This window comes from Pipistrellus hanaki (assembly GCF_964339955.1).
Source record: "Pipistrellus hanaki genome assembly, chromosome: 17".
Taxonomy (NCBI): domain Eukaryota; kingdom Metazoa; phylum Chordata; class Mammalia; order Chiroptera; family Vespertilionidae; genus Pipistrellus; species Pipistrellus hanaki.
The window spans coordinates 7586409-7611288 of NC_140519.1; the positions used below are offsets into that span (position 1 = coordinate 7586409).

General features: G+C 43.3%; 1 protein-coding gene across 3 annotated transcripts in view; it reads left to right on the forward strand.

Annotated features, from left to right (window-relative positions):
- Positions 1–24880, forward strand: part of SPIDR (scaffold protein involved in DNA repair) — a 236539-nt gene that overhangs the window by 195678 nt on the left and 15981 nt on the right. For all 3 annotated transcript variants that reach the window (XM_084864320.1, XM_084864321.1, XM_084864322.1), the window contains exons 11-12: positions 11984–12124; positions 23535–23622. In XM_084864320.1, the coding sequence (XP_084720446.1) occupies positions 11984–12124; positions 23535–23622 (229 nt within the window). The remainder of the gene's footprint in view (positions 1–11983; positions 12125–23534; positions 23623–24880) is intronic.

Sequence of the window (24880 nt, forward strand, 5' to 3'; positions counted from 1 at the left end):
AATCATGGGATGGATGTGATCTGATCTGTAAGGATCCCTCAGGCTACTCTGGAACAAATGAAATGTGGAGCCATAGGAGTAGGAACGGGAAATGAGTTAGAGGGCCATTTTAGGAATCCAGACAGATAATACTGGTGACCTGTGTCAGAGTGCTAGTGAGGAAGTGGTCAAAAGTAGGAAGATTCAAGATCTGTTTTAAAGATAGAGGTTACAGTACTTGCCAATGATTGGATGTGGGATGATAGAAAGAGGGGAACCTAGGATGATTATGAGGTTGTTGGTTTGATGGTCGTGTCAGTTACTGAGACAGGGAGACTTGGAAGTTTAGAAGTGGAAGTCTAGAGTTCCAGTATGCCCTTGTTGAGGTAGAGGTACCCATTAAACACTGAGCTGGAGAAATCAGATTGGATATAAGCTTGCAGAGGATGAAAGAGATCAGAACATGAAAGCCAGGTACTGGGCTTGAAAGGAGTTATCTTTACACATACCTCCATAAGATAGGCAACATCGAGCTGTTAGAAGTACAAAATAATGAAAGTCACCTTTTAAAATTAAAGAGTTATTTCACTTAATGTAATAGATAAACCCGTGAAACAGAAGAGAAAGCCCCAAATGAGCTTAGTAAATAATGTATATATTTCAAAGCAGCAGAGGAAGATTAACTACACTAAATAGGGTGAGGGCAAACCGGCTAGGGCAGTGTAACCTTCATTTCTGACTGGTTCTTTTTTATGCTGTTGAGGTCCTCACTAAAGTTCCTTGATATCCTTATAACCAGAGTTTTGAACTCTGCGTTTAGTAGATTTCATGTCTCCATTTTGTTTAATTCTTTTCCTGGAGTTTTATTCTGGTCTTTCATTTGGGACATGTTTTTTAGTCTCTTCATTTTGACAGCCTCCCTGTGTTTGTTTCTCTGTATTAAGTACATCTCCCAAGCTTGGTGGAGTGGGTGTCCTGTAGGGTCCAGCAGCACAGCCTCCTCTATCATCCCAGCTGGGTACTCAAGGTGCACCACCCAGACCCCCAATGTGGGCTGTATACCCTCCTGTTGTAGTTGAGTCTTGATTGCTGTTGGCACATAAATGAGAGGGATTTGCCCAGGCCCATCAGCTACAAGGACTGGCTATGAACACTGATCTCCCCACCTTGGAGGACCAGCGGTGCAGGGGCCCACCACATAGAGCAGGACTTACTTCAGCTGGACACTGGTGCATGCTGAATCGGCCTTTTGAGTGTGTTGCTTGTGGAGGTTGTTGGGTGGTGCTGCTTTGACATGTTCTGGAGCTGTCCACTGGGTGTGCTGGCTCCAGGGCTTCCTGGAAGGTGCAGGCCAAGGTCAGCCACTGCCTGTGTTCTGCCTGGGGCTACCAGGCATAGCTACAAAGTGTTCTTCAGATGGCTGCTGCTTGTGCGGGGCCTGGGGCAACTTAGTGAGAGATAAGGGGCTTGCTTAGGCGTATGCTGCTTGTTTGAGAGATTTTAGGACAATCTGAAGCATGAACCAAGATAGCCACAGTTTGAGTGGACCCAAAAGTTGTGTGGGATGGGATCTCAGGTAATCACCAGGATGAGACAAACAGTTAGCCAAGTTGATGCAGTCTCCAGTGTGAGCCCCTGTGCTGGCTCTGCTGGGAGACAGCTCATCAAAGAAACAATGGCTTTTGCCAGCACTTCTGTCTGAGAGAAAGCTGCCCCTCCAGCTCTCGTTCTGATGCCACAGTTGAGAGTGAACAGATGTAGGATGGTTGGTAATCATTGTAAAACAAAGACCTATTGGCATCGAGTATCCTGTATGTCCTGACCAGGTGGGAAGATGAGGCTGGGTAAGAAGCTGGGAAGAATGTCAGCTGGTGCGGCATGCATTCCACGGACTAAGGTAGATGGGCTGGAAATGGAGCAAATTCATCCCTGAGAACCTTCTATCTGATAAAGAGGTGTCTTCTGAAGGTTTAGTCTCACCTAGAATTAAAAAAAAAAAAAGACCCCGAATAGCTGCAACAATCCTGAGAAAAAAGAACAACACAACAAACAGTGTGAAGGCTTCTTACTCTGTACTCAGGAGGGATCTCAATACGAGATTTCAAGCTGTATTACAAAGCCACTGTTCTCAAAACTGCCTGGTACTGGCACAAGAACAGACATCTAGACCAAATGAATAGAATAGAGAACCCAGAAATCGACCCAAACCGCTATGCTCAATTAATATTTGACAAAGGAGGCAAGGCATACAATGGAGGCAAGATAGTCTCTTCAATAAAAGGTGTTGGGAAAATTGATCAGATACATGCAAAAAAAAGTGAAGCTAGACCACCAACTTACACCATACACAAAAATAAACTCAAGCCGAAAATGGTTTGGCTCAGTGGTAGAGCGTCGGTCTGCGGACTGGAAGGTCCCAGGTTCGATTCCGGTCAGGGGCATGTGCGTTGGTTGTGGGCACATCTCCGTAGGGGGGGTGTGCAGGAGGCAGCTGGTCGGTGTTTCTCTCTCATCGACGTTTCTGGCTCTCTAACTCTCTCCCTTCCTATCTCTGAAAAATCAATAAACTTCCTCAATCTGATAAAATATATATATATATTTTTTAAAATAAATAAAATAAACTCAAAATGGATAAAGGGCCTAAATGTAAGATGGGAAAGCATAAAAATCTTAGAGGAATCCATGGCAGCAAAATCTCAGACATATGCCGAAGCAATATCTTCACCGATATAGCTCCTGTGAGCAATGGAAACTAAAGAAAATATAAACAAATGGGACTACATCAAAAATGGAATGACTTCGTTTAAAAATATCTTAAGACAATTTAATATTTCTCGATATTGTTTCTAGAACCGGTATTCTTAGGATTGCAGAAGAGTTTACAAAATTACCATTGATGCTTAGAAAGAAAAAAGGCTTGTGTATGTATGCCTTTTGCCAAGGTTGTTTGTGTTTTAGAATATATACCTGTACTTTACAAATCCAAGTGATTTACAAACACTGTACTACACAGAACTGGTTTCTAGGCCAGTTAGTCAGCTTGGAGTGTGAAACACTGATTCAGAAGCAAGTCATCTATGAGTGATTAAACAAGCCCTGTTTCTGGTTGGGTCAGTAGGCCCAATACAGTAATCCTTTACCCATACGTTCACTTACTCTAAGCTGGCTTCCTCATTGGGACCACAGAACCTGAAGATTGTGTGACTGACTGTCTTCTCATTCCTTCCAAGACTGTACATACCTAATGCCATCTAGATGCACAGGGAGGCCTCATCCATTGCGTTCATTACAGCCTTAGAGTTTGGGTGTTTAATTCCTTCATGAAACCTGGTTGAGAAAGGCTGTGATGACTCTGATTTGTCCAACATACTGTTTGGTGATGCTGAGGAAGCCATGGGACACTGTAACTTACCTGTGACACTACAAAACATGTGCCCCAGGGTTGGTGCTTTGCTCCTTACTCTGTATGCAGTCACAGACACTTGACTACCTCCCCTCTGAAATCCATGCTTCTATGTCTCTGGATCTTTTTTGTTCATCAGTTTATTTTGTTCATTAGAATCCACATGAGTGGGACCATGTGATACTTATCTTTCTCTTACTGGCTTATTTAGATTATTTCACTTAGCATAATAATCTCCAAATCCATCCAGGCTGTTACAAATGGTAAGAGTTTCTTCTTTTTTACAGCTGTGAGTATCCCCTTGTGCAAATGTACCACAGCTTTTTTAATCACTAATCTGCTGGTGCACACTTGGGCTGTTTCCAGATCTTAGCTATGGTCATTTGGGCTGTTCTGAACATAAGGGTGCATATATTCTTTCTGATTGGTGTTTCTGGTTTCTTGGAATATATTCTTTTTCATTTAATGGCAGATGAATTAATTACTACAATTCTGAGGCACAACAACAACAAAAATTATATTTTTTGCTGATCTGACAAAAAAACAAATAGGTATAATTTTGATTCATTCACACCAGGTGGCTATTGTTTGGGCTGTTGTATTTTTCTATTTGACAATGTAAGGAAAAGAGGTCAGTGCCTCTGACTAAATAGTCAGATATTGAATGTTTAAAAACTCTTGCAGCGTAGCTGGTGTGGTTCAGTGGTTGAGAGGTTGCCAGTTTGATTCCAAGTCAGGGCACATACCTGGGTTGCAGCTCGATCCCCCCACACACATGAAATTGGTGAAATCTGAGTAATGTTGGTGGACTGTATCGCTGTCAGTATGCTGGTTGTGAAACTGTACTGTTTGCTAGAATAAAGTACAGAATCGGCGGAATGGGCAATGTGTATAAAGGCTCTCTCTAATATATCTTACAACTGTGCGTGAATCTCGAGTATTTTAATTACCTGTTATTTTCTCAATAGATATTTCAGTTAATAAAAATGTGTGATAATAACTATCTTTGAAAACTTGTTCTGTAGGCACAGTTCCCGTCACATGTAAAGGACACTCTTCTTACTCTTGATTGGCACAGTTGTAGTATTATCTTCATGAACCATAACCAAAATCAAATTCCTGAGGGGACCATAGGTCAGCACTTTTACGTGTGTCTTCCTTCAAGATCAGCCCGCAGCAAGTGGTTTGGTTTGGTTCAGTTTGGTTCATTAAGGCAATGCAGTATTTTCCCAAAATAGAGAGAAGGTATCCAGGCAGAAAAGGCCTGCCCCAGACTTTTTGGAATCCATTTAGTTAAGTCACTTTTGAGCAAAGAAAGATTTCTATTTCTTCCTGTTCTCTGATATTACAAAGTGTACATGTCACACTCTTGTTTTTAGCGAAGAGAAAAGGCCGTTTTTAAATGAATAAAAACCACATTTCTGGGGAGCAGAGAGGTTCCTGTTAACATCCCATCCAGTTAGGAAGATAAACAGCAGGATTAACTGTTTACTTTAGGAGCTCCTCGGGTTGTTTTTCGGAGAGGAACACAATGTCCCGGGGTCAGTTTCCTGTCTGCCCCGTGGGTGGGTGGAGCTGGGAAAGGCCCTCCGCCCACTCCACTCCGCTGTCCTCCTCCTCCTCTCCCTCTCCCTCCCTCCCTCTCTCAGCGCATCTTTCCTCCTCTGTTCCTGTTCCAACTCTCCTCTCCTCCCCAGGCTCCCTTTTCCTTTTTCTCTCTCGCTTCTCCCACCCTCACTTCATCTAATTTCTCCCGTTTCCCCCTTAAACTGAGGCTTAGTAAGATATTGTAACATGGGGCAGGCTGCTGACGCTGACACTGACCTAGAATAAAGCAGTGGGACTGACCACGATTCCGGGAATTCTTGGTGGACTGCTAAGAACTGCTCTCTTAGCTCATGTAAACACCCCACGTGTTCGCTTAAATCACTTGAATCTCCTCTTCTCCCATGTGCGTGCACACGCACACACACTCACACGCCTGCTGTTTCTCTTGTCTTGCGTTTCTGTGAAATCGAGTTAGTGGTTGAAAAGGGGAAATGGGGATTTTTTGGAAAGTTGGGGAGGAGCTTTTAAAACTTCAAAGGGATTAAATTATACTCGCACTAAAACTCCCTCTACCAATCAACAGTTTTACTTTTCTTAATCCTTGTGCTTTTGCAGATTAACGATACATGTCATTTTAGAATTCTTTAAAGTACTCTGTGATTAGCATGATGTGATAGTAAGCTGGTAAGAGAAGGAAAAACATTCTTAAAGACAAATATTAACTCCCTCATGGACTTTTATACTTCCAGCACGATAAGGCGGTGACTGGATGGTGAGCCTCTTATCTGTATTATTTTATGTGCCGGGAATGTGCTGGGAACGGAGTTTCATTTGGCACTGACTTCAGTCAGCTCCTCCAGCCTGGTGCGGGCCTCACCCTCCAGGCTCAGAAATGCATAGAATCCCAGTCCCGCTGCATGGTTCCCAATGGCTAACGCAGAAGAGACTCTGCTGTCATGCCGTACCCTCGAACTACTTTTTGTCTGCGGTCTTCTTTTCCCAGCCGGGATGGGTAGGGCATGGCTGGCGGAGAGGAGGGACGAGCTACAGACACTGGGTATTTTAGTGATTACTCACCGCTTTGCCCTACAAACGGAATCGCAGTAGCTGAATGAGGAGGGCAACATGGAAAGGCCGATCACAGGCTGGCTTCATGTACCAGACAGCTTCATTTCTGAGAGGGATGGTATGCTTTCAACACCTTTCTCTACGCCCCTTGACACAGAAGATTGCCCCTCCCGTAAAGTGCATACACATTACAGACTCATGCGTGCTGGCACATGAGAGAAAATCATCTCATCAATGAATTCCATTTGTAAAAAAGCAATTGAAAGTGGTCTGGATGGCAGCCAGGTAGCCAGAAGCCACATCCCTCAGCCGCAGAGCCCAGCACAGAGCCTCGCCTGCCAGCTGGCCTTGCCCCTGCCCCAGATGCCTCAACTCAGGAAAACGGGAGGCGGGGTTTTCTTTGGATGGGCGGGTATGCTTTCGGCAGGCACGCAACGTTGATCTTAAATGAGTGGCATTCACTTGCCAAACTGCTGTTCCAAGAATTTTGAATGGCAAACTCTGTCTCATGGAGTGAATGCAGGGAGGAGACTCATTCTAACCACTGACATCTACTTTCTCGCTGGAGGACATTTCTCATTGCTGTCCTGGCATCTGTGTAAGTAAATCACTCTGAAAGCAGCGTGTGCTTCTCACCTGGAAAGGCGCCTGCAGCTTGCCTGTCCCCGACAGAGGAGAGTTTGATACGAACCGAATGTACGTTTCACCTTGTCCAATGGGCATTCTGTTTTCTGTAGTGCGAGCTTCATTTTATGAACACTGACTCATCACATAACTTTAAAACGCCAATTCTAGCCTTCACACGGCTTGGCTAGCAGCAGAGTTCACAATATTTCAAAGTTTTTTAAGGACAGTGCGTGTTTGAAATGGTTGTCCTGCTAAGATGGCCACAGTGCTATTACACTGCCTGCTCAGGGACCTCTGGTGTCTGAACTGCAGCCTCCTGTATAGATATGTGATTATCTAATCTTCCTTAGATGAGGATAATTGAAAAGGCCTCCAGAGAATAACCTGTCTTGCGGGAGAGAGAAATGTCAGCCAGAGCGCTGCCCCAGTGTGTTCGTGGGAGCAGCAGGGCTGGACACCGCCTCGCCACACCTGTGTCGCTTCTGCCCCTGCTTTGAGTCCCATCCCTCCACGGACCAGTTTGGACGTCCATGTTCCGTGTTAATCGCCTCCGTCCCTGCCTGCCTCACGGCTCAAGCCACTTGACCCCCCCTTCGGGTTCCACAGCTTCTGTGGTCTCTGAAGTGAGGTCCACAGCTGGGCTTCCTGTCCTGAAGGTCTTTATTCTCCTCTGCCAGTAGCTCCTTAGAAACCCAGGCAGCATAGATTCCTCCTGGCCCTCACTCATCATCCACGACCATGTTCTTCTGCCGTGCCTTGAAATGTTTCTAACGCATGCTTGCATGCAGACAGAGGCCTAGAGAATGGAGTTGTGTGAGGGCCGCGATCAGAGGATGGGGCAGGGCCTGCGGACCGGATTGACAAGCTGGCGCTTCATCCGTGGGTTGTTGACCTAGCGCTCCTAGAACCCAGGTGTCTTAAAACAATGGGAAATTAGAATTTTGTGTAAAATCGCCCAATTTTTAATATATGTTACAATTTAACACAACATCCTCTACCTTGTCTTAAGAGTTACATTCCTGAAAGAAAAATAGTATCTTAATATTTTTATGAGAAAAATATTATCTAATATTATGTACTATCACCCCACTGTTGATTCTTTGATGGCAGGAGGTAAGTGCTCACTGGCACAGATGCTGGTTATTTACCCCCCCTGGTGCCCTGGTCAGGGCAGCCTCCTTGCACAGGCCTTTGACCATGGCCTTTACTGCCCTCACCCCCACACAGTGCCAGCCACGCCCAGCCATGAGCCTCGCTCCACCAAGATGCCTCTCTATTACTGCCCACACACACCCAGTCCTTTCCCTCCCCATCCCTTTTCCTTCCTTCTTTACAAATGCTTGTTAACATTTTAATTTTCTTTCAGAAATATAATTTTTATTTTAAATTAAGAACAATTTGTGGCTCACATGGAAGAGCTCTTTCCTATCAAAGGTTTCCTCTGTTGTCAATGCTTTTTCTCAACCTTTTGCAGGATTGGCTTCTCTTTCTCCAGGACTCAGCTTAAAGGTCACCTCTTTTAAGAAAACTTCCCTGGGTAGACCATCCCACCCCAGTGTAGTTTCTCAAGTCACTCTGCTTATTTCCTTCCTCGTGCTACCACAACTTGTGATTGTATATTTATCTGTGTTCAACCTTTTCGTGTAGAGGTACAGAGGGCAGGATTGCTCGTAGCACATCTCTAGACCTCACTGAAGGCCTACTCAAGTGGCAGTTCTACTGCACTTAACGCATAAATAGATGGATTGTAGATTCACTAGACACACCCAAAAGGCCAGGATACTGCTTTAGAGCACAATGAGAAATCCACAAGATTAAGAATCTTGTGAAACGTATTTCATGGCTTTGCAACCTTCTATGCTATGCTAAAAAAATGTCCCTACCTCTGTTACACTTCTCTGTACTTTCCCACTTGGGTCTCTGATCAAATCATACAGTCTTTGCTTATTTTGTATAAAATGGTAAGTTTATTGGCCAATTAAACTGTTTTCAAGGGACATTAACAGCCCATTTTTTTTATAACTAGCATTAATCACTTACATTCTGACCTTAGTACTCTGATACGAGTCTTGTTGAACATTTAAAAGTGTCTTTTGAAAGTTATGGAGTGGGTGAAATTCTTCTAGGTAAGTGGCCTCATTATTGACTAGTTACTATCCCATCTAACAAAGAGGGAATACGCTAATTGGTTCTCACACTGTCGCAAGGCTGATGGCGGCGCCCACAGCTAATAAGGAGGGAATATGCTAATTGACTTCCCACCCTCAAAGATGGCAGCACTCACAACCACAGGATGGTGGCGCCTAGTCCCCTCATCCTGCCTCCGGAGTCCCCCAGTGCTCTCAGCCCCCCAGCCACCCAGGGCCACCTGAGGCTCAGGTAACCAGGGCCAGCCAAGGCTTGCACTGCCAGCAGTGGCAGCAGCAGAGGTGTGATGGGGCATCACCTTCCCCTGATCACCGGGTTGCCTCCCGCCCCTGAGGGTTCCTGGACTGTGAGAGGGGGCAGACCAGGTTGAGGGACACCTCCCCTCCCAGTGCATGAATTTCCATGCACCAGGCCTCTAGTTTATATATAACTATATTTTAAACTACAGGCCTGATGCATGAAATTTGTACAAGAGTAGGCCCTCATAGCCCCAGCTGCCTCAGCCTTCACAGCCCCAGCTGCCTTGCAACTCTGCCCCCACCCACTGGTCATTCTGAAAGGTCATTCCACTATCCAGTCTAATTAGCATATTAACTCTTTATTATTGTATATAGGACTAGAGGCCCGGTGTTAGAAATTTGGGCACTTGGTGGGGGTCGCTCAGCCTGGTCTACGCCCTCTCACAGTCCGGGAGCCTTCAGGGGATATCCACCTGATGGCTTAGGGGCGCGGGCCTCAGCCATCAGTTGGACTTCCTTAGTGCTACCACGGAGGCAGGAAAGACCCCTGCCACCACCACTGCACTCAGCAGCCAGGAGCCTGGCTTCTGGCTGAGCAGCGCTCCCCTCTGGGAGCGCACTGACAACCAAAGAGCAGCTCCTGCATTGAGCGTCTACCCCTGGTGGTCAGCGCACATCATAGCAACCTTTCGGTCAATTTGCATATTAGCCTTTTATTACATAGGATAGTTTGGCCTGGTGCTAGAACAAATCCTGACCTCTCTATAGATTAGATTTCGATATTCTTATTTTATGGTCATTATGCAGTTTGCCATTGGTTCATTCCTTGTTGCCGTTTGGTGCTTCCCTTGCAGACTATCTGGCTCCCTCCTCCCCCCTGTCAGGGTCTGGGGTGCATCACAGGACCCAGAGTCTTGCTCTGGGGTACTCTCTTGAGTTCTACTAGGCTAAATTGGTCACTCTTCTGCATTCTTGTAGCTTGTTACTGTGATGTGATGCTATGGCACAAAAAAAATGTCAAAAACAGGGGCCTCCAGTTTAAGACCTGATTTTGCAACCTGCTTACTGTCTTGACTAGTCATTTAACACACTGACCCTCACTTTCCTCATCTATCAAATGGAGGTGATAATGTCCACTTTCCTCAGCTGAAGAAGTAAATAGACAATATATGAGAATCTCTGATTAGCCATAATACATGCATTAGTGTTGTGTTAATGTTGCCGTTATCTTTTATTAGGTTTACTATTCTTTCTTTTTTTTATTCAAACAACTCCTCTCACATATCCTACAAAATTATAAGCCCTAGTAAGTTTCAAATGAATTCCTTAATGAGTGAGTAGGTGAATGACTATTTCTATGAACATCATCTGCAATTAGTCATCATGTGATTTTGCTATATATGTGTTCACAGGGACTTGTCCAGTCTCTCATTCATGGATGGAGTATTTATTGAGAGCCTGCTGTAGCTCATATAGAGAACTTGGGAGCAATTTCAACCCTTATATTTTCAGAATGGAATTAGTATTGTAGTTAGTTTTTATGTAGATATTTTTGCATAAGGTTTCCTTATAATGGGGAAGATTTCCACACATTAATATTATTCACTGTGTCATTTTATCCCACCACGTTCATTTAGATTTGTTTATGCTGTTTAGTAGTCCTTGTATCTTAGACCTTTAGCCGGGATAAGTTTCTTTTTTCTAAATTACAGAATTTTGAGATTGTTTTAGGAATTACTTTAGTATTTACTAACTATTAAATATTTCAGCCTCTGTAGGTAGAAATGTGCCCAGTGTTTCTTTATTTCAAAACTAATGGCAAGAAATTTGTGAACGTTAAAAGGGAATTAATTTGAGGAAATATTTTACTATTGCTATTTGCCCTTCCTCTATAATAGAAGTGTCAGAGATGAAAGAAAACTAGTAAAATGTATATGAAAATAATATATACATTTATTAATAAATAAACAATAACAATATGATATAACACAACAAAGACATGATATAAAAACAACAAAAATATGATATGAAAACAACAGAAACATGATATGAAAACAAAATTGATTCAAACAATGACTAGATGTCACTATCTGGCTCCCTCCTCCCCCCTGTCAGGGTCTGGGGCGCATCACAGGACCCAGAGTCAAGTCCCCACCCACCCACATGCACCTCGAAATTGCAAGAGACCCAGACCTGGCTGGCCCCACCCCATTGGGTGAGACCCAGACCCAGCCGGCCCCACCCCTGTCAAGCCCCACTGGCGGGGGACGCAGCCTCAAGTCCCCAGCCTGTGCCAGGAGGGGGTGCAGCATCAAGCTGCACCTCGCTGCTTACTGTCTTGACTAGTCAGTTAACACACTGACCCACCCACCTGCTCCTGCCCCACACGTGTGATGGCATCACAACCATTAGCATATTAGTCCTTTATTATATAGGATGTCTTTATTTGGCCATCACTCTACTTTTTTACTATTTCTTATTTACCAGTTACAGTTTGCATTCAGTATTACTTTACATTAGCTTCAGGTGTACATTAGAGTGGTGAGACAATAATAGTATAGTTTACCCCTCCAGTATTTCCAGTACCCAGCTGGCACCTTACATAGTTATTGCAATATTACTTACTATGTTTCATAAGCTGTACTTTCCATCCTTGTGACTGTTTTGAAAGTACACATTTGTACTTTCTATCCCTGTACCTGTTATGGACGGCGAGGGAAGAGGATGCTCATTCCGGACAACAGTAATATGTTTGATTTGAAAGGATGACCTTCGTGTGCTTCTAAGCCTCATTTCGCCTAGGATTTAGTGTCATGCCAAAAGAGAACTCTGTCTCTGTCCTTTGTGAACCGCGATCAAATGCCTGCGTATACAAATCTTAAAAGTGCATGTTTGAATTCAACTTGATTTGTCCTGATCTGTTGTATCAAAAACTGTCCCAGTAAGAGCAGCTGTGGGTGCTTTCTTGCAGAGCCTGCCTCCTGGTACAGGACGCCTATGGGATGTTCGGCGAGGTGCACGCCGAGGGCACCGTCTCTCAGGACAGGCGGCTGGAGGGGCGGGCCTGCCGCCTGGCGGGCATGAAGGTGCTGCAGAAGGCCATCCGGGGAAGGTGAGGACACGGAGACAGCACCCAGCGTGCTGCGTGACTGGCTCTTTTATCAGCATTTTATCTCTAGTTTTATTTTTAAAGACAGTCAACTCTAGTGTCTTAGAATTTGCCTGTAAAACAAGACAGGGGTGGAGTGGAGCCCATAAAGTACCTATGGCAATGACAGCAAGAACAGGTGTGCAGGTATAGCAATTCATAATTTTATTAAGATTAAGAAGATTTAGACATGTTGAGTATGTGTATTTTAATTCTAACTATTTTTCTGTATGCTGTCCTAGCTCTAACCAGTCAGCTTTATGGGAGTCTGTTCATGTAAATGAAATTTTGTGAAGAGGCATCTTAAAAGCTTTGAGTTAAACTCTTGAGTTGTCACATATTTTTGCTCTCCATAGTGAGACAGCTTTGTTATCCACCAAGGCTCATGACACCTCGCCCTGAAGTGTGGTTTGGGATCGGCAGAGGTGGGATGGTACATAAAGCCGGCCCAGACTGTGGCTCCCACATCTCCAATCACCTTCTGAATCCATGGTTTCGGGAAGAGAAGAAACGTTTTTAATGAAACTATTCGGGCATGTGGAGAATTAGTGTAAACCCTGAAGTGGGTTTTCTCCATCTTATTGTAACCTCTCTTTCCTCAAAGAGTGTCTTATTTTAACTCTCTTGATGTTGATGTTGTATTTAATTATAGTAACATCTGAGCTTATAGCAGTGTCTGAGGGAGAGAAAAACCATTATGAGTTGCAATATTGTGATTTTGAAGCAGTTATGGGAAACAGCTTTTAGTGGTCTGTGTAATGACGCTTCTAGCCGTCACTCTGGGTTGTGAGCATTTACTGAGCTTTACTGACTGCCCCTACAGACAGGCAGCTTTCCCCGGGCCTCAGCTCTGTCCCCCTTTCCTCTGGCGCTTGCCAATGAGTGATGGCTCTCCCCTCGAGCTTGTTTTTCTGGAAGACGTGTGTTTCATAGACAGATCTCCTGTACGCTTTGGCTAGATTCAACAGTATTCTATGAATCCATAGATTTGCTTTGTGATAAATGCTTCTTTTCTTTATACAAGGATAGCTGTGTTATAATGTAATTGCCTTATAGATTGGGGCAGGGTGGGAGGGGCGGTGCCCTGATAAACCCTATGCTAATTAAGGTGGAATGTCATTTTAGTCCTCCGAGAAGACTAAGTGTAGTCCGGATTACAGTTATCACTGCCGTGGCACTGACCTGACATCACCCCATCAGGGCCATTTAGGAAGTTACCTTCTTTGGTGCGAACTCTGCACGTGAGCCTCCCACCTGAGCATCGGGCCACCAGCTCAGGGTGGGACAGTCACGCCATGGCAGCTGTGTTGCTCTATCTCAGTGTTTTTCAACCTTTTTTGGGCAAAGGCACACTTGTTTCATGAAAAAAATCACGAGGCACACCACCATTAGAAAATGTTAAAAAATTTAACTCTGTGCCTATATTGACTATATATAAAGTAATTCTCTTGAATAGGAATCAAATAAACACAAAGAAAGTATTTTATAATTACTTTATTATGAAATATTAAGTAAACAAAATAGTGAAAAATTATAAAATTCTTGTCTTGTCTGCACCTACGGCACACCAGGCAACATCTCCCGCGGAACAGCGGTTGAAAAACGCTGCTCTATCTGGCAGGCTTCCTGGCGTGCTCCGCTCCGGGTGGCGCGCTTCTTGCTGGAGACCATGGGACGTACCTTCTAGTGGAAGTCCTGCAGCCAGGACTGGAACCCAGGGTTCTGTGCCTGTCAAGTTCATGTGCTTTTATCATGTGTACCTGATAACATTGAACAGAGTGTTTGTGGGTAACACGGGAAGGCTTTACACTACACCATCGCCGTAGGAAACACCTTTTCTGTGGGAAATGGACTGTGTGTTTCAAATGATTCATTTACAAACTGTTGAAAGCCATTCCTTTTATAGTTGGTGACTAAATATCTAATGCCCTTTTTTAGCTTGGGATTAATTTCTTTATCTTACATGTTTAACCTTATTTTGGTATGTGGCCATCCAGATATTTATGTAGGTTGTCTTTTCTTTTGGAAGCTATATTTCTTCAAAACAATTTATTAAACAGTTTTGGGATGCTAGGTGTTATAATTGTGATGTTATCCATTGTCAGGCTGTCATCCATCTGTGGCCCGGTAAACACAAATTGTCTGTCTTTCTTTTTTCCCCCACAAAGTACTGTGTTTCTTAGCAACTCACATAAACTATAACAAAATATACTTCTCATAAACCTAATACACTTACTTCCAAAAATTCAAGCTAAAATGATTAGTTATAATTCTATAATTTCAGTATCTAATACAGAAAATAACTTTTTGTCAGTCGGAAGATAATTGTATGTTTAGGCTAATCGTGGAGTCTTTTAGATCCTGGCTACCAGGTTTCATCTGGTCCATGATCATAGTGATAGAAACCACTCTTCCACTCAGTGGGTTGGAAGTGGACTGGTGACCTCTGTGTGCTCATTCAGTTAACGAGAGCTGTTGGACCACTCTGTAGGGAGCATCGCTCTGTTACCTGCTGCTTTTGGGATGCCTGCAGGAAAACAGCCATCGTATCTTTGTGTTTCTCTGACATTTGGGGAGGTGAGTGTTTATTCTGGGTAGGTAAAGTAAGAAGAGTCAGAAAAATAGTCTGGATATTCAGGAAAAAACTACCATTTTCAAAACAACCCTGAAGCATGCTTGCTAAGCAGGACGTGGGCCTCTGTCTGTGCTTTCCTGCTCTCTAGGCATCCCACTGTTTGTTCGGTGATTCTCTAAGGTCACCCCTGACCGTTGCCCTCCCAAGTGGCTGCACAGCAGTTTAGTAGGTCAGACAAGCTGAAAAGTCACTTATTTTGGTGTCATTCTGTGTATGGACTTTATCTTTTTTTTCTCATTTTATTATTATTTTTTTAATTTCTTTATTGAATAAGGTATCATATATTTGTCTTCAAACCCCCCATTCTAATCCCCACTCATCATGGTGGGGATGTTTTTGGTCTCTTTAACAATTGTAGATAGAAACAAACGGTAAAAGAGTACATGAAGTAGATTAGAAATGGCTGCGGAATAAGTGGGTGCTGCACTGACACGCTCCCAGGACCAAATTGGAATTACAACTAAAATACAGAAAAGCTTTCTGAATACTCAACGGAAGACAGAAGACTCACAGGAGCGAACCCTGATAACTGAGGACCGAACGTGGAGACCGCACAGAAATTGGTAGGAGGGTCTGAGGCATGAAAGGGCTGGCCAGGCTCCCACAGACAGCAACTGAAATCCTGGAGAGAGATCTTAGCTGTGAGGGTTGTCACTGAGAACTCTGGGGTCTAATTCCAAGCTGGGCTATCCAGTGAGAAGGGTACCCACATAACATCTGGATGTGAAAAGCAGTGGGGTTGCTGTCTGCCAGTGAGACACAGCTGGAAGCTGGCACCCACTTAAAGGGCCAATGCACAAAATTCCCTGTGCATCCACTCACCCTGTGCTCTGTCAGAAGGAGGGTAGAGTGGTCTGTAGCTGTGTGAGCAGAAGCCAGGATCGGGCTCTGGGGCTAGAGCTCAGAAGGCAGACACCCCAGTTTCCTGTGGTGAATCATTCCCTCATGGTCTAGAAATCATCTTTCTTACACAGACATTCGCTATACAGATGGCTTTCTTGGGGGGGGGGGGGGGGAGGACAGTTGACCCACCCTACTGGAAAATACCTTGATGTGGAATTACTAAGAGCCATTAAGAGATGAGAATAACAGTTAGCCTCCAGGCAGAAGCAATTGCCCCATCCTATTGAAAAAACTCTCACCACATCTGTGGACAATTACCTGAGGGCTTTTCAAGCCTAAATCCAATCAGTCTGCAAGCAGAGGCGGTTTCTGGAAGCTTTAAGTCTTTGCCTGATCTTATTAGTCAGAAATAGCCTTTGACATTGTTTTACACTAAAGATTGGAAGGCTTGGCAGATCTACCTAAATCATAGTCACAAACCCAAGCAGGCAGCCAAAATGAGAAGACAAAAAAAAACAACCCCCCAATGAAAGAACAAGAGAATTCTCCAAAAGAAGAGATAAATGAAGTGGAGATAAGAAATTTATCTAATTTAGAATTCAGAATAATGATGGTAAAGATGCTCAACAGCATGAATAGATATAGTAACTGTGAAGACAGAGTAAAGAACAACATAGCACAACATTGCGCAAAGAACATATTGGAAGGAATACATAGCAGATTAGGGGAAACCGAGGATCAAATCAGTGAATTAGAAGATAGGGTAGAAAAAAATCATTCAATCTTAGATGCTCAGGAGCAATGGAGAGGACTTGTTTAAGACAAAGATGAACCTTTCACTAAGAAGTTATATGCCTGGGGCAGGATATCCACGATGACCTGCCAGTTAGGAATTTATGACCAGATCACCCTGGGGGGTTGCTTTCCATTGAACCCCTTATTTTTCTGTCCACAACATGATTGAAGTATCTCCTTGTAAGTTCCTCTAATAAAATAATGGGTTCTAATCACCTAAATTGTAACTTTTTAACATAAGGCATTTTGGAAGGTAAAATAAGTTCTATAAAATTTTTCTTTGGAATAATTACGTTTTAAGAAGATGGAATCACCCTGACCAGTTTGGCTCAGTGGATAGAGCATCAGGCCGTAGATTTGAAAGGTCCTGGATTCTATTCTGGTTGAGGGCATGTACCTTGGTTGCAGGCTTGATCCCCAGGAAGGGGCGTGATCCCCAAGAGGCAGCTGATGAATGTTTCTCTCTCATTGATGTTTCGAACTCTCTATCCCTCTCACTCTGTAAAAAGTCAATTAAAAAAAATTATTTTTAAGAAGATGAGGTATATTTTCCTACTTATTATTTGCTTAATCCCTTTATTTTTTAGTGTTTTTGTTGTTGCTGTGAACTGACAGTTACTTATATTAGTGATTTTAATAAAAGATTAATAGAGATCATAACTTTTAGTTTTATTTTAGAGGAAAAGTAATTTTTGAAATTTGAGGTTTTTGTCCCAAATCACACAAATCATGATTATAATGTATAGTTCAAGATTTCAACTGTTTATTCAATTCTGAACATACTTGGTTGATTAGCTTCAAGTCTCCTTACTGGTAAATGAGATCAACTGGGGCACCAAGGAGAACAGGAGAAAGCAAAAGAAGTTAAGTGGGTGGAGCTACCATTTATCAAATGCCAGACACCATGCTGGGTATACACGTGTGTAATCCTCAAAATAACCTCTCAAGGCAAGTATTTCATTCATTAAACAGATGAAGAACTAAAGCTCACTGACAGTAAATGTTTTACTCGAAACCCACTTTTATTTTTTTTTTCTTAAATATATTTTATTGATTTTTCACAGAGAGGAAGAGAGAGGGATAGAGAGGTAGAAACATCAGTGAGAGAAACTGCCTCCTGACAAACCCCCACTGGGGACATGCCCACAACCAAGGTACATGCCCTTGACCGGATTCGAACCTGGGACCTTTCAGCTCACAGGCCAATGCTCTATCCACTGAGCCAAACCGGTTTCGGCATTGAAACCCACTTTTAAATGGCTCTAAAGCAAATTCTGCTTCTATTTTGACATCCTGAAGCAAGTCCAGCTTGACTGTATATGAGGCAGGGTTGAGAGGTTTGGAGTAGATGGTTCATGCCCAGCCTTATCCCTTCCTTTCTGTCACTCGGTGTGACTGGGGCAGCATGGGAGCGGGGGAAGGCATGAGAACCTCCCACTGTGGGCTGCTGCTCCAATGAGACGTGTGCTCAGAAATGCCGGTTTCAGAACCGGGTGCCACCCTGGCTTCCTGCCCAGGTAGTGGGTGGGAAAGGTCCTGGGCCACTGTCTTCCTGTCACCAAGCCTTTCTCCCTGAAGCCATCCAGTTAGCAGTGCAGGTTGATTTGTTATTTAGGTTGGAGGCAGTCCCTTGGTAAAGGGTGTTTTGTGGTTTATTCTTCATTATTTGACATGCCAATAGGACTAACAGTTCAGTCTTTGGAAAAGTATATAAAGGGAGGCTTCTTGATATGTAAATTTGCAATAATAGAATATATTGTAAGGAGGCAAGTTTTTTGTTTTGTTTATTAAGTATCACAGCATACTTGTGTTAATGTTTGGACAACATTTGTATTGCTCCTTCTTGGACAACATGGTGCTGTCCACATTACTCTTGAGAGTCTAAAGATCAGAACTATACATGGTGAATGGACACCACATTTTACAGAAAACACAGTGTTTCCAAGTGAATCTGGGGGAATTGCAAAGCCTACACCTTAAGTTAGTATGAGAACTTGTTTGCCTGAGGCAACAGAGGAAAAAATAAATATTATCAATGGCAACAGACCTTTGACCTCCCAAAGGCAGTTTGCCTTGAGTTCTTGCCAAAAAACACTGTCCTACCAATGTGGCAGGCGTAACATTGATTCAAAGATGGCACAGCTGGGAAGCCCAGCCTACAGCTTGGTGATGAAAAATGAGACATGTTTAAAATCTTTCATTCAGAAAAAAATGCAAACTTGGTATCCATCACAGTCAAAAGTTGAAACTATTTGTGTCCAAAATGCTTACAGTGAAAACAGTGAAGTTCACTTCTTTGAAAACAACTATATGTGCCTAAGTGACCATTGTAACCAAAACAACTAAGTGGATGATGAACAGGCTATGTGGGGTGACCACGCCAGCAGGGGTTTAGTGAGGGCTGATCAAACAACTGAGCAGAGGGCTGTGTGGGGTGACCAGGCCCACAGCAGGGGAGGCAGGTAGGGGTGACCAGGCCAGTGGCGGTGGGGGGGGGGGGGCAGTTGGGGGCTACCAGGCTGTTGGGGAGGGCAGTTGGGGGTGACCAGGCCAGCAGTGGAGGGCAGTTAGGGCTGATCAGGCAGACAGGCAGGTGAGCAATTAGGACCAGTGTTCCCAGATTGTGAGAAAGACGTCCAACTGCTGGTTTAGGATTGGGCCTAAACCGGTAGTCTGACATCCCCTGGGGGGTTTTGGATTGGAAAGGGTGCAGGCTGGGCTGACGGGGCACCTCCCCATGCACAAATTTCATGCACCAGGCCTCTAGTCTGTAATAATAAAAGCGTAATGTTCTGTCTTGCACAAGCATAATGTGCCATCAAATGCAAAATTATGGCGGGTTTCTTGGCAGTCATTTTTAGATGGAGGGTTACCAGCAAAAGAAGGAACTTACCAGACAGTTCCAAGTGATGTACCCAGTAGAGAACCAAAAGCTGCAATAGCGTATAGACCCGTTGGTTTTAGGAAGTAAAGCAGTCACCAATTCCTAAATTGCATGAGGAGGAACCATTTCAGAACATGAAACCACAACCAGGAAATGATAAGCCCTTATCAAAAACAGCCCTTAAAAATCAAAGGAAGCCTGAAGCTGAGAGAGCTGCAGAGCAGGAAGCGAGAAGTGACACAGTACAGATTTGGCACCTCTTCCTGCCCCTGTCTGCAGACCTCAGCACAAAATCCTCTGGGTCACCTTCTGGAGAACCCGAGGGAGACCCAGAATCAAGAGCTTAAAGAGGAAGCAAAGCAGTCAGACAACTGAAAGAACAAGTTGAAGCTGGAAATCAGCTTTAAAAAAAAAAAAAAAAAAAAGTCAGTTGGAGAAAGTTCCAAAAGAGAAAGCTCTTTCCCGGAGCTGGAAGATTTGGAACTGGGTGTTTAAAGATTAACAGAAAGCAAGTTCGTTACCAGAAAGCTCTGTAAACACGTCTGCTAAGTTCGTTGCTGTACGCAGAGTCTGCCCACATTTAATGTTCATCTCTAATTTTAACCATTTGCCCAAGATTCTGCATGTGTCAAATTATTGCATAATGTTTATTAAATTGTGTGTGTGTGTGTGTGTGTGTTTGGTTTGGTTTTGTTGTGTGTGTTTTGTTTTTGTTTTTTTGCACCATGCATTCTATCATGTCAATATGTGATTATAAAAAATACACGTGACTTTTCCAGCTAAGTTTGACAGATTGAAAGACAAATGCCCTCTTTTTAGTAGGGACGGTATTTGCCATATAAATGAGTATCTACCAAGAAATATGGGTGGAAAGATTTTGTGGGGAATTGCGGGCATTCCTGCCTCTACACCGGTGAGTAGATCATTCTTACGTACCACCCAGGACATGAGAAAAAAAATATCAAGAACTGTTTGCAAAGTCCCAGATTGCATCCTGTTGTAAGAGTTCATTTCCCATGCAGCTAAGTGTACGTGAGCAGGCTCCTGGCTCCCCCTGGGCGTGGGGGCATCGGGAGGAACATGGACCTGGTGCCCCACATCCTGCCTGTCCTGACGTAGAAAAAGGAAGGAGCAGGCATCCCGAAAGACAGGTGCTGAGCGTTGTCTGGCTTCTGGCCTCTCTGCATCTTTCTCCCAGGCCTCACACTGCCTACTGGGTCCTGGGAAAGCTTTCCAGGAAAGACGACAGCATTGTTATTTGGTTTTAAAAGTCCCCAGCGTGGTGTTTCCTGGAAGTTCTGAGGTGCGTTTGGGTGAGAGCTGCTAGGAGAGGGGAGAAAGAGGATGTTTGTAGCCACGTCATTGGGCAGAGCTGAGGAAAGATCAGGGTTAGATGTCTCCTTGCTGGAAACCACTGTCGTGGGTTTTTTTTTTTTATGTCAACGTCATTGAGATGTAGTTTTCATCCCATAAAATTTACCCTTTTAAAAGTATATTCATTGGTTTTATTCACGAAGTTGTGCAACCATCCTCATCATCTAATCCCAGAACGCTTTTATGACCCCATAAAGAAACCCCCTACCCAATAGCCCCCGACAGACATGACTCCGCTTTCTGTCTCATGGGTTTGAAAATGCTAAACATTTCACGTCAAGATACAGCCTGTGGGTTTTTTGTGTGCTCGGCTTTTTTCACTTAGCGTAGTTTTAGAGGTTCGTCTGTGCTGTGGCATGTGTCAGTATTTCATTCCTCTTTATGGCTGCCTGATGCTCCTTTGCACCAGATTCACTTGTCTGTTCCTCAGGCGGTAGACATTTGGGTTGTTTGCACTTTCTGGTTATCCTGAGTAATACTACAGGTTTTGCATGGACCCTAACTTTTTCATTTTCTTGGGTGGCATTGCTGGGTCCCTGCCAAGCTTTTCCAAAGTGCCTGCCCCATGTGCCACCTCACCAGCATAATGATACATTTTAATCATTGATTTACTAATCTTGTTCGGGTCTCGTAGTTTCCGTGTCTCCTGTTGATTTGTTAATGATCTCCTAGGGCATTTGCACCTATTGGGTAATTAGTGACTTGGAGCATTTTTTCCTGTGTCTCTTGGCCATTTGTATGTCCACTTTGGAGAAGTGTCTGTTTAGGTCCTTTGCCCATTTTTCAATTGGATTGCTTGTCTTCCTTTTATTAAGTTGTATGAGTTCCCTATATATTTTGTAAATTAACCCCTTATCAGATGTATCATTAGCAAATATGTTCTCCCATGTAGTGGGCTCTCTGATTATTTTGTTGATGGTTTATTGTGCAGTGCAGAAGCTATTTATTTTAATGTAGTCCCATTTGTTTATTTTCTCCTTAGTTTCCATTGTCCTAGGAGATGTATTGATAAACACATTGCTATGTCTGAGATTTTGATGCCTATGGTTTCTTCTAGGACTTTTGTGGTTACATCTTACATTTAAGTCTTTTATCCATTTTGAGTTTATTTTTGTGTATGGTGTAAGTTGGTGGTCTAGTTTCATTTTTTCACATATGCCTGTCCAATTTTCCCAACACCTTTTATTGAAGAGACTGTCTCCACTCCAGTGTATATCCTTGCCTTCTTTGGCAAATATTAATTGAGCATAGCAGTGTGGGTCAATTTCTGGGTTCTCTGTTCTGTTCCATTGGTCTATAGTCCTGTTCTTGTACCAATACCCGCTGTTTTGATCACAATTGCTTTGTAGTATAAATTAATATATGGTATTGTAATTCCTCCAACTTCATTCTTCTTTCTCAAGATTCCTGCAGCTATTTGGGGTCTTTTTTGGCTCCATATAAACTTTTGGAGTGTTTGTTCTAGGTCTGTGAAATATGCCCTTTGTATTTTAATAGTAATTGCATTGAACCTGTAAATTGCTTTGGGTAATGTGGACATTTTAATGATGTTGATTCTACCAATCCATGAACATGGTATATTCTTTCATTTGTTTATAGCTTGAACTATCTCTTTTTTCAATGTCCTGTAGTTTTAAGAGTACAGGTCTTTTACTTGTACTCCTTGGTTAAGTTTATTCCTAAGTATCTTAATTTTTTTGTTGCAGTGGTAGGGGATCTTTTTTTTTTTTTTTAATTTTTCTTTCTGAGAGTTCACTATTGGTATATAAAAATGCCAATTTTTGGGGTGCTAATTTTGTATCCTGCAACATTGCAGAATCTTTTATTTAATTTAATAGCTTTTTATGGACTGTTTAGAGTTTTCTATGTACAGTATCATGTGAATAAAAGTATCAGAAAATAAGCCGATAACTACTGATGAAATTGAAGCAGTAATCAAAAAACTCCCAGCAAACAAAAGCGTTGGTCCAGATGAATTCACAGGGTAGTTTTACCAAATATTCAAAAAAGAACTAACACTTCCTCTTCTCAAACTATTCAAAAAAAAATTCAAGAGGAAGGAACACTTCCAATGTCTTTCTATGAGGCCAGCATTACATTAACTCCAAAACTAGATAATGCTATGACAAATAAAGAGAACTATAGGCCAGTGAACATTGACAATGAATCCTCAACAAAATTTTAGCAACACATTAAAAAGATCATACACCATGATCAACTGGGATATATTCCAGGGAAGCAAGGCTGGTCCAATATTCGCAAACCAATAAATGTGATCCATTACCTGAACCTATTGCAAGACAAAAATCACATGATCATATCAATTGATGCAAAAAAAGCATTGGACAAAGTTCAACACCCTTTTTTGATAAGAACCCTCAGCAAAGTGGGAATAGAGGGATCATACCTCAACATAATAAAGCCCATATATGACAAACCTACAGCAAACATCATACTCAGCCGGCAAAAACTAAAGCCATTTGTCCTAAGAACGGGAACCAAACAGGGATGCCCTCTTCTACCACGCTTGTTCAGCATAGTACTGAAGTCCTAGCCACAGCAATCAGACAATAAGAAATAAAAGGCATCCACACTGGAGAGGAAGATGTATCACCATTTACTGAACAGTCTCTGTCCTGTTCTAGCGCAGTCAGGTTGAAGGTGTGTTTGTCTCTGCGCGCCAGTGTCTTTTCCATCTGAACTGCCACTTCTCCCGAATGGTGGGCCCTTGGCACGAGGGGCGTGTCTGCTAAGCAGGTCTATGTATGACCAGCTCCCTGGCCAGGTGCTTGGTAAGTGATGCTTGCTGATGAACACCTGTGACTGATCTCTTCTTTTTCCAGGACAGCAGGGCTTTTCAGTTTGATTGACACTCTGTGGCCTCCAGTGGTGCCTCTGAAAGCACCTGGCCACGGCCAGGCCTGTGAAGAGGTAAGCTCAGCATTTGAGGAAGCCCCTCCCTCCCCCGGTCACCAGCTGCTCTGGGCCAGCTGCTGCGCCAGGCGCCGCCTCCACAGTCCACAGTCCCGAGAAGCCCAGGCCGCTGAGCATGAGCCAGGACAGAGCCAGACCCACTCACATCGTTACAAAGCCCACGCTCTGCTGCTTTCCTCCCGTGCTTCAGTGTATTCTTCATTTATGGTGGTGTCTTTAGACCACAGGTGTCATCCCATTAGGGCCAATCAATACTGAGAGTCTTAGCCTCATACTAAACAAAACACAGCACCTCCTGCCTTCCAGTCACTAGCAGAACCAACACTCCGTTGCCAATTAGAGCAGAAACTCATAAAACCTAATAAATAAAATCCATGGTACTCGTACAGCCAACACGTTAGCCAGGAATTTCCATTTTCCTGCCTCCTGATTAAAATGTGTCTCCTCTGGTCTCCCCCGGGCATCCTCCAGCAGGCTGGCAGCACTGCTTTGGGCTTCAGTTCCCAGCGCTGGAACCTCGGCTGGTCTTCTTTGTGTAGTAGCTGACTTCTTAGCCCAGTGCTAAGGATATGACTTCTTAGCACAGTGCTAAGGATATGACTGTGCTAGGCCAGCAAAATTGTTGTCAAAAACTCCCATATCCAATTAAAAAAAAAAAAAAAAAAAAAAAAAAAGCCATACATTTACACAATGGACTACTACTCAGCTATAAAAAGGAAGGAAATTTTACCCTTTGCGACAGCATGGACGGACCTGGATAGCATTATGCTAAGTGAAATAAGCCAGTCAGAGAAGGACAATACTGTATGATTTCACTCATGTGTGGAATCTAATGAACAAAGTAAACTAACAAACAAAGAAGAAACAGACTCATAGAGAACAGACTGACAGCTGTGGAAGGGGAGGGGGGTTGCAGGGCTGGGTGAAGGGATTAAGAAAAGTCATAGACACAACAATATGGTAATTGCCAGAGGGAAGGAGGGGAGGGGAGGGAGAAGAGGGGTTTGGGGGGATAGATGGTGATGGAAGGAAACTTCACTTGGATGGTGAACACACATTACATTATACACATGATGCATTACAGAACTGTATACCTGAAACCTATATAATTTTGTCTGCCAATGTCACCCCAATAGATTCAGTTTTAAAAATGCTCATTTCTAGATTATTTGAGAGAATGTTCTAAATTGTGTTTTAAATATACTTTGACGAATACATTTCTAAAGTGAAATCTGAATCAGTAACAAATTCAAAA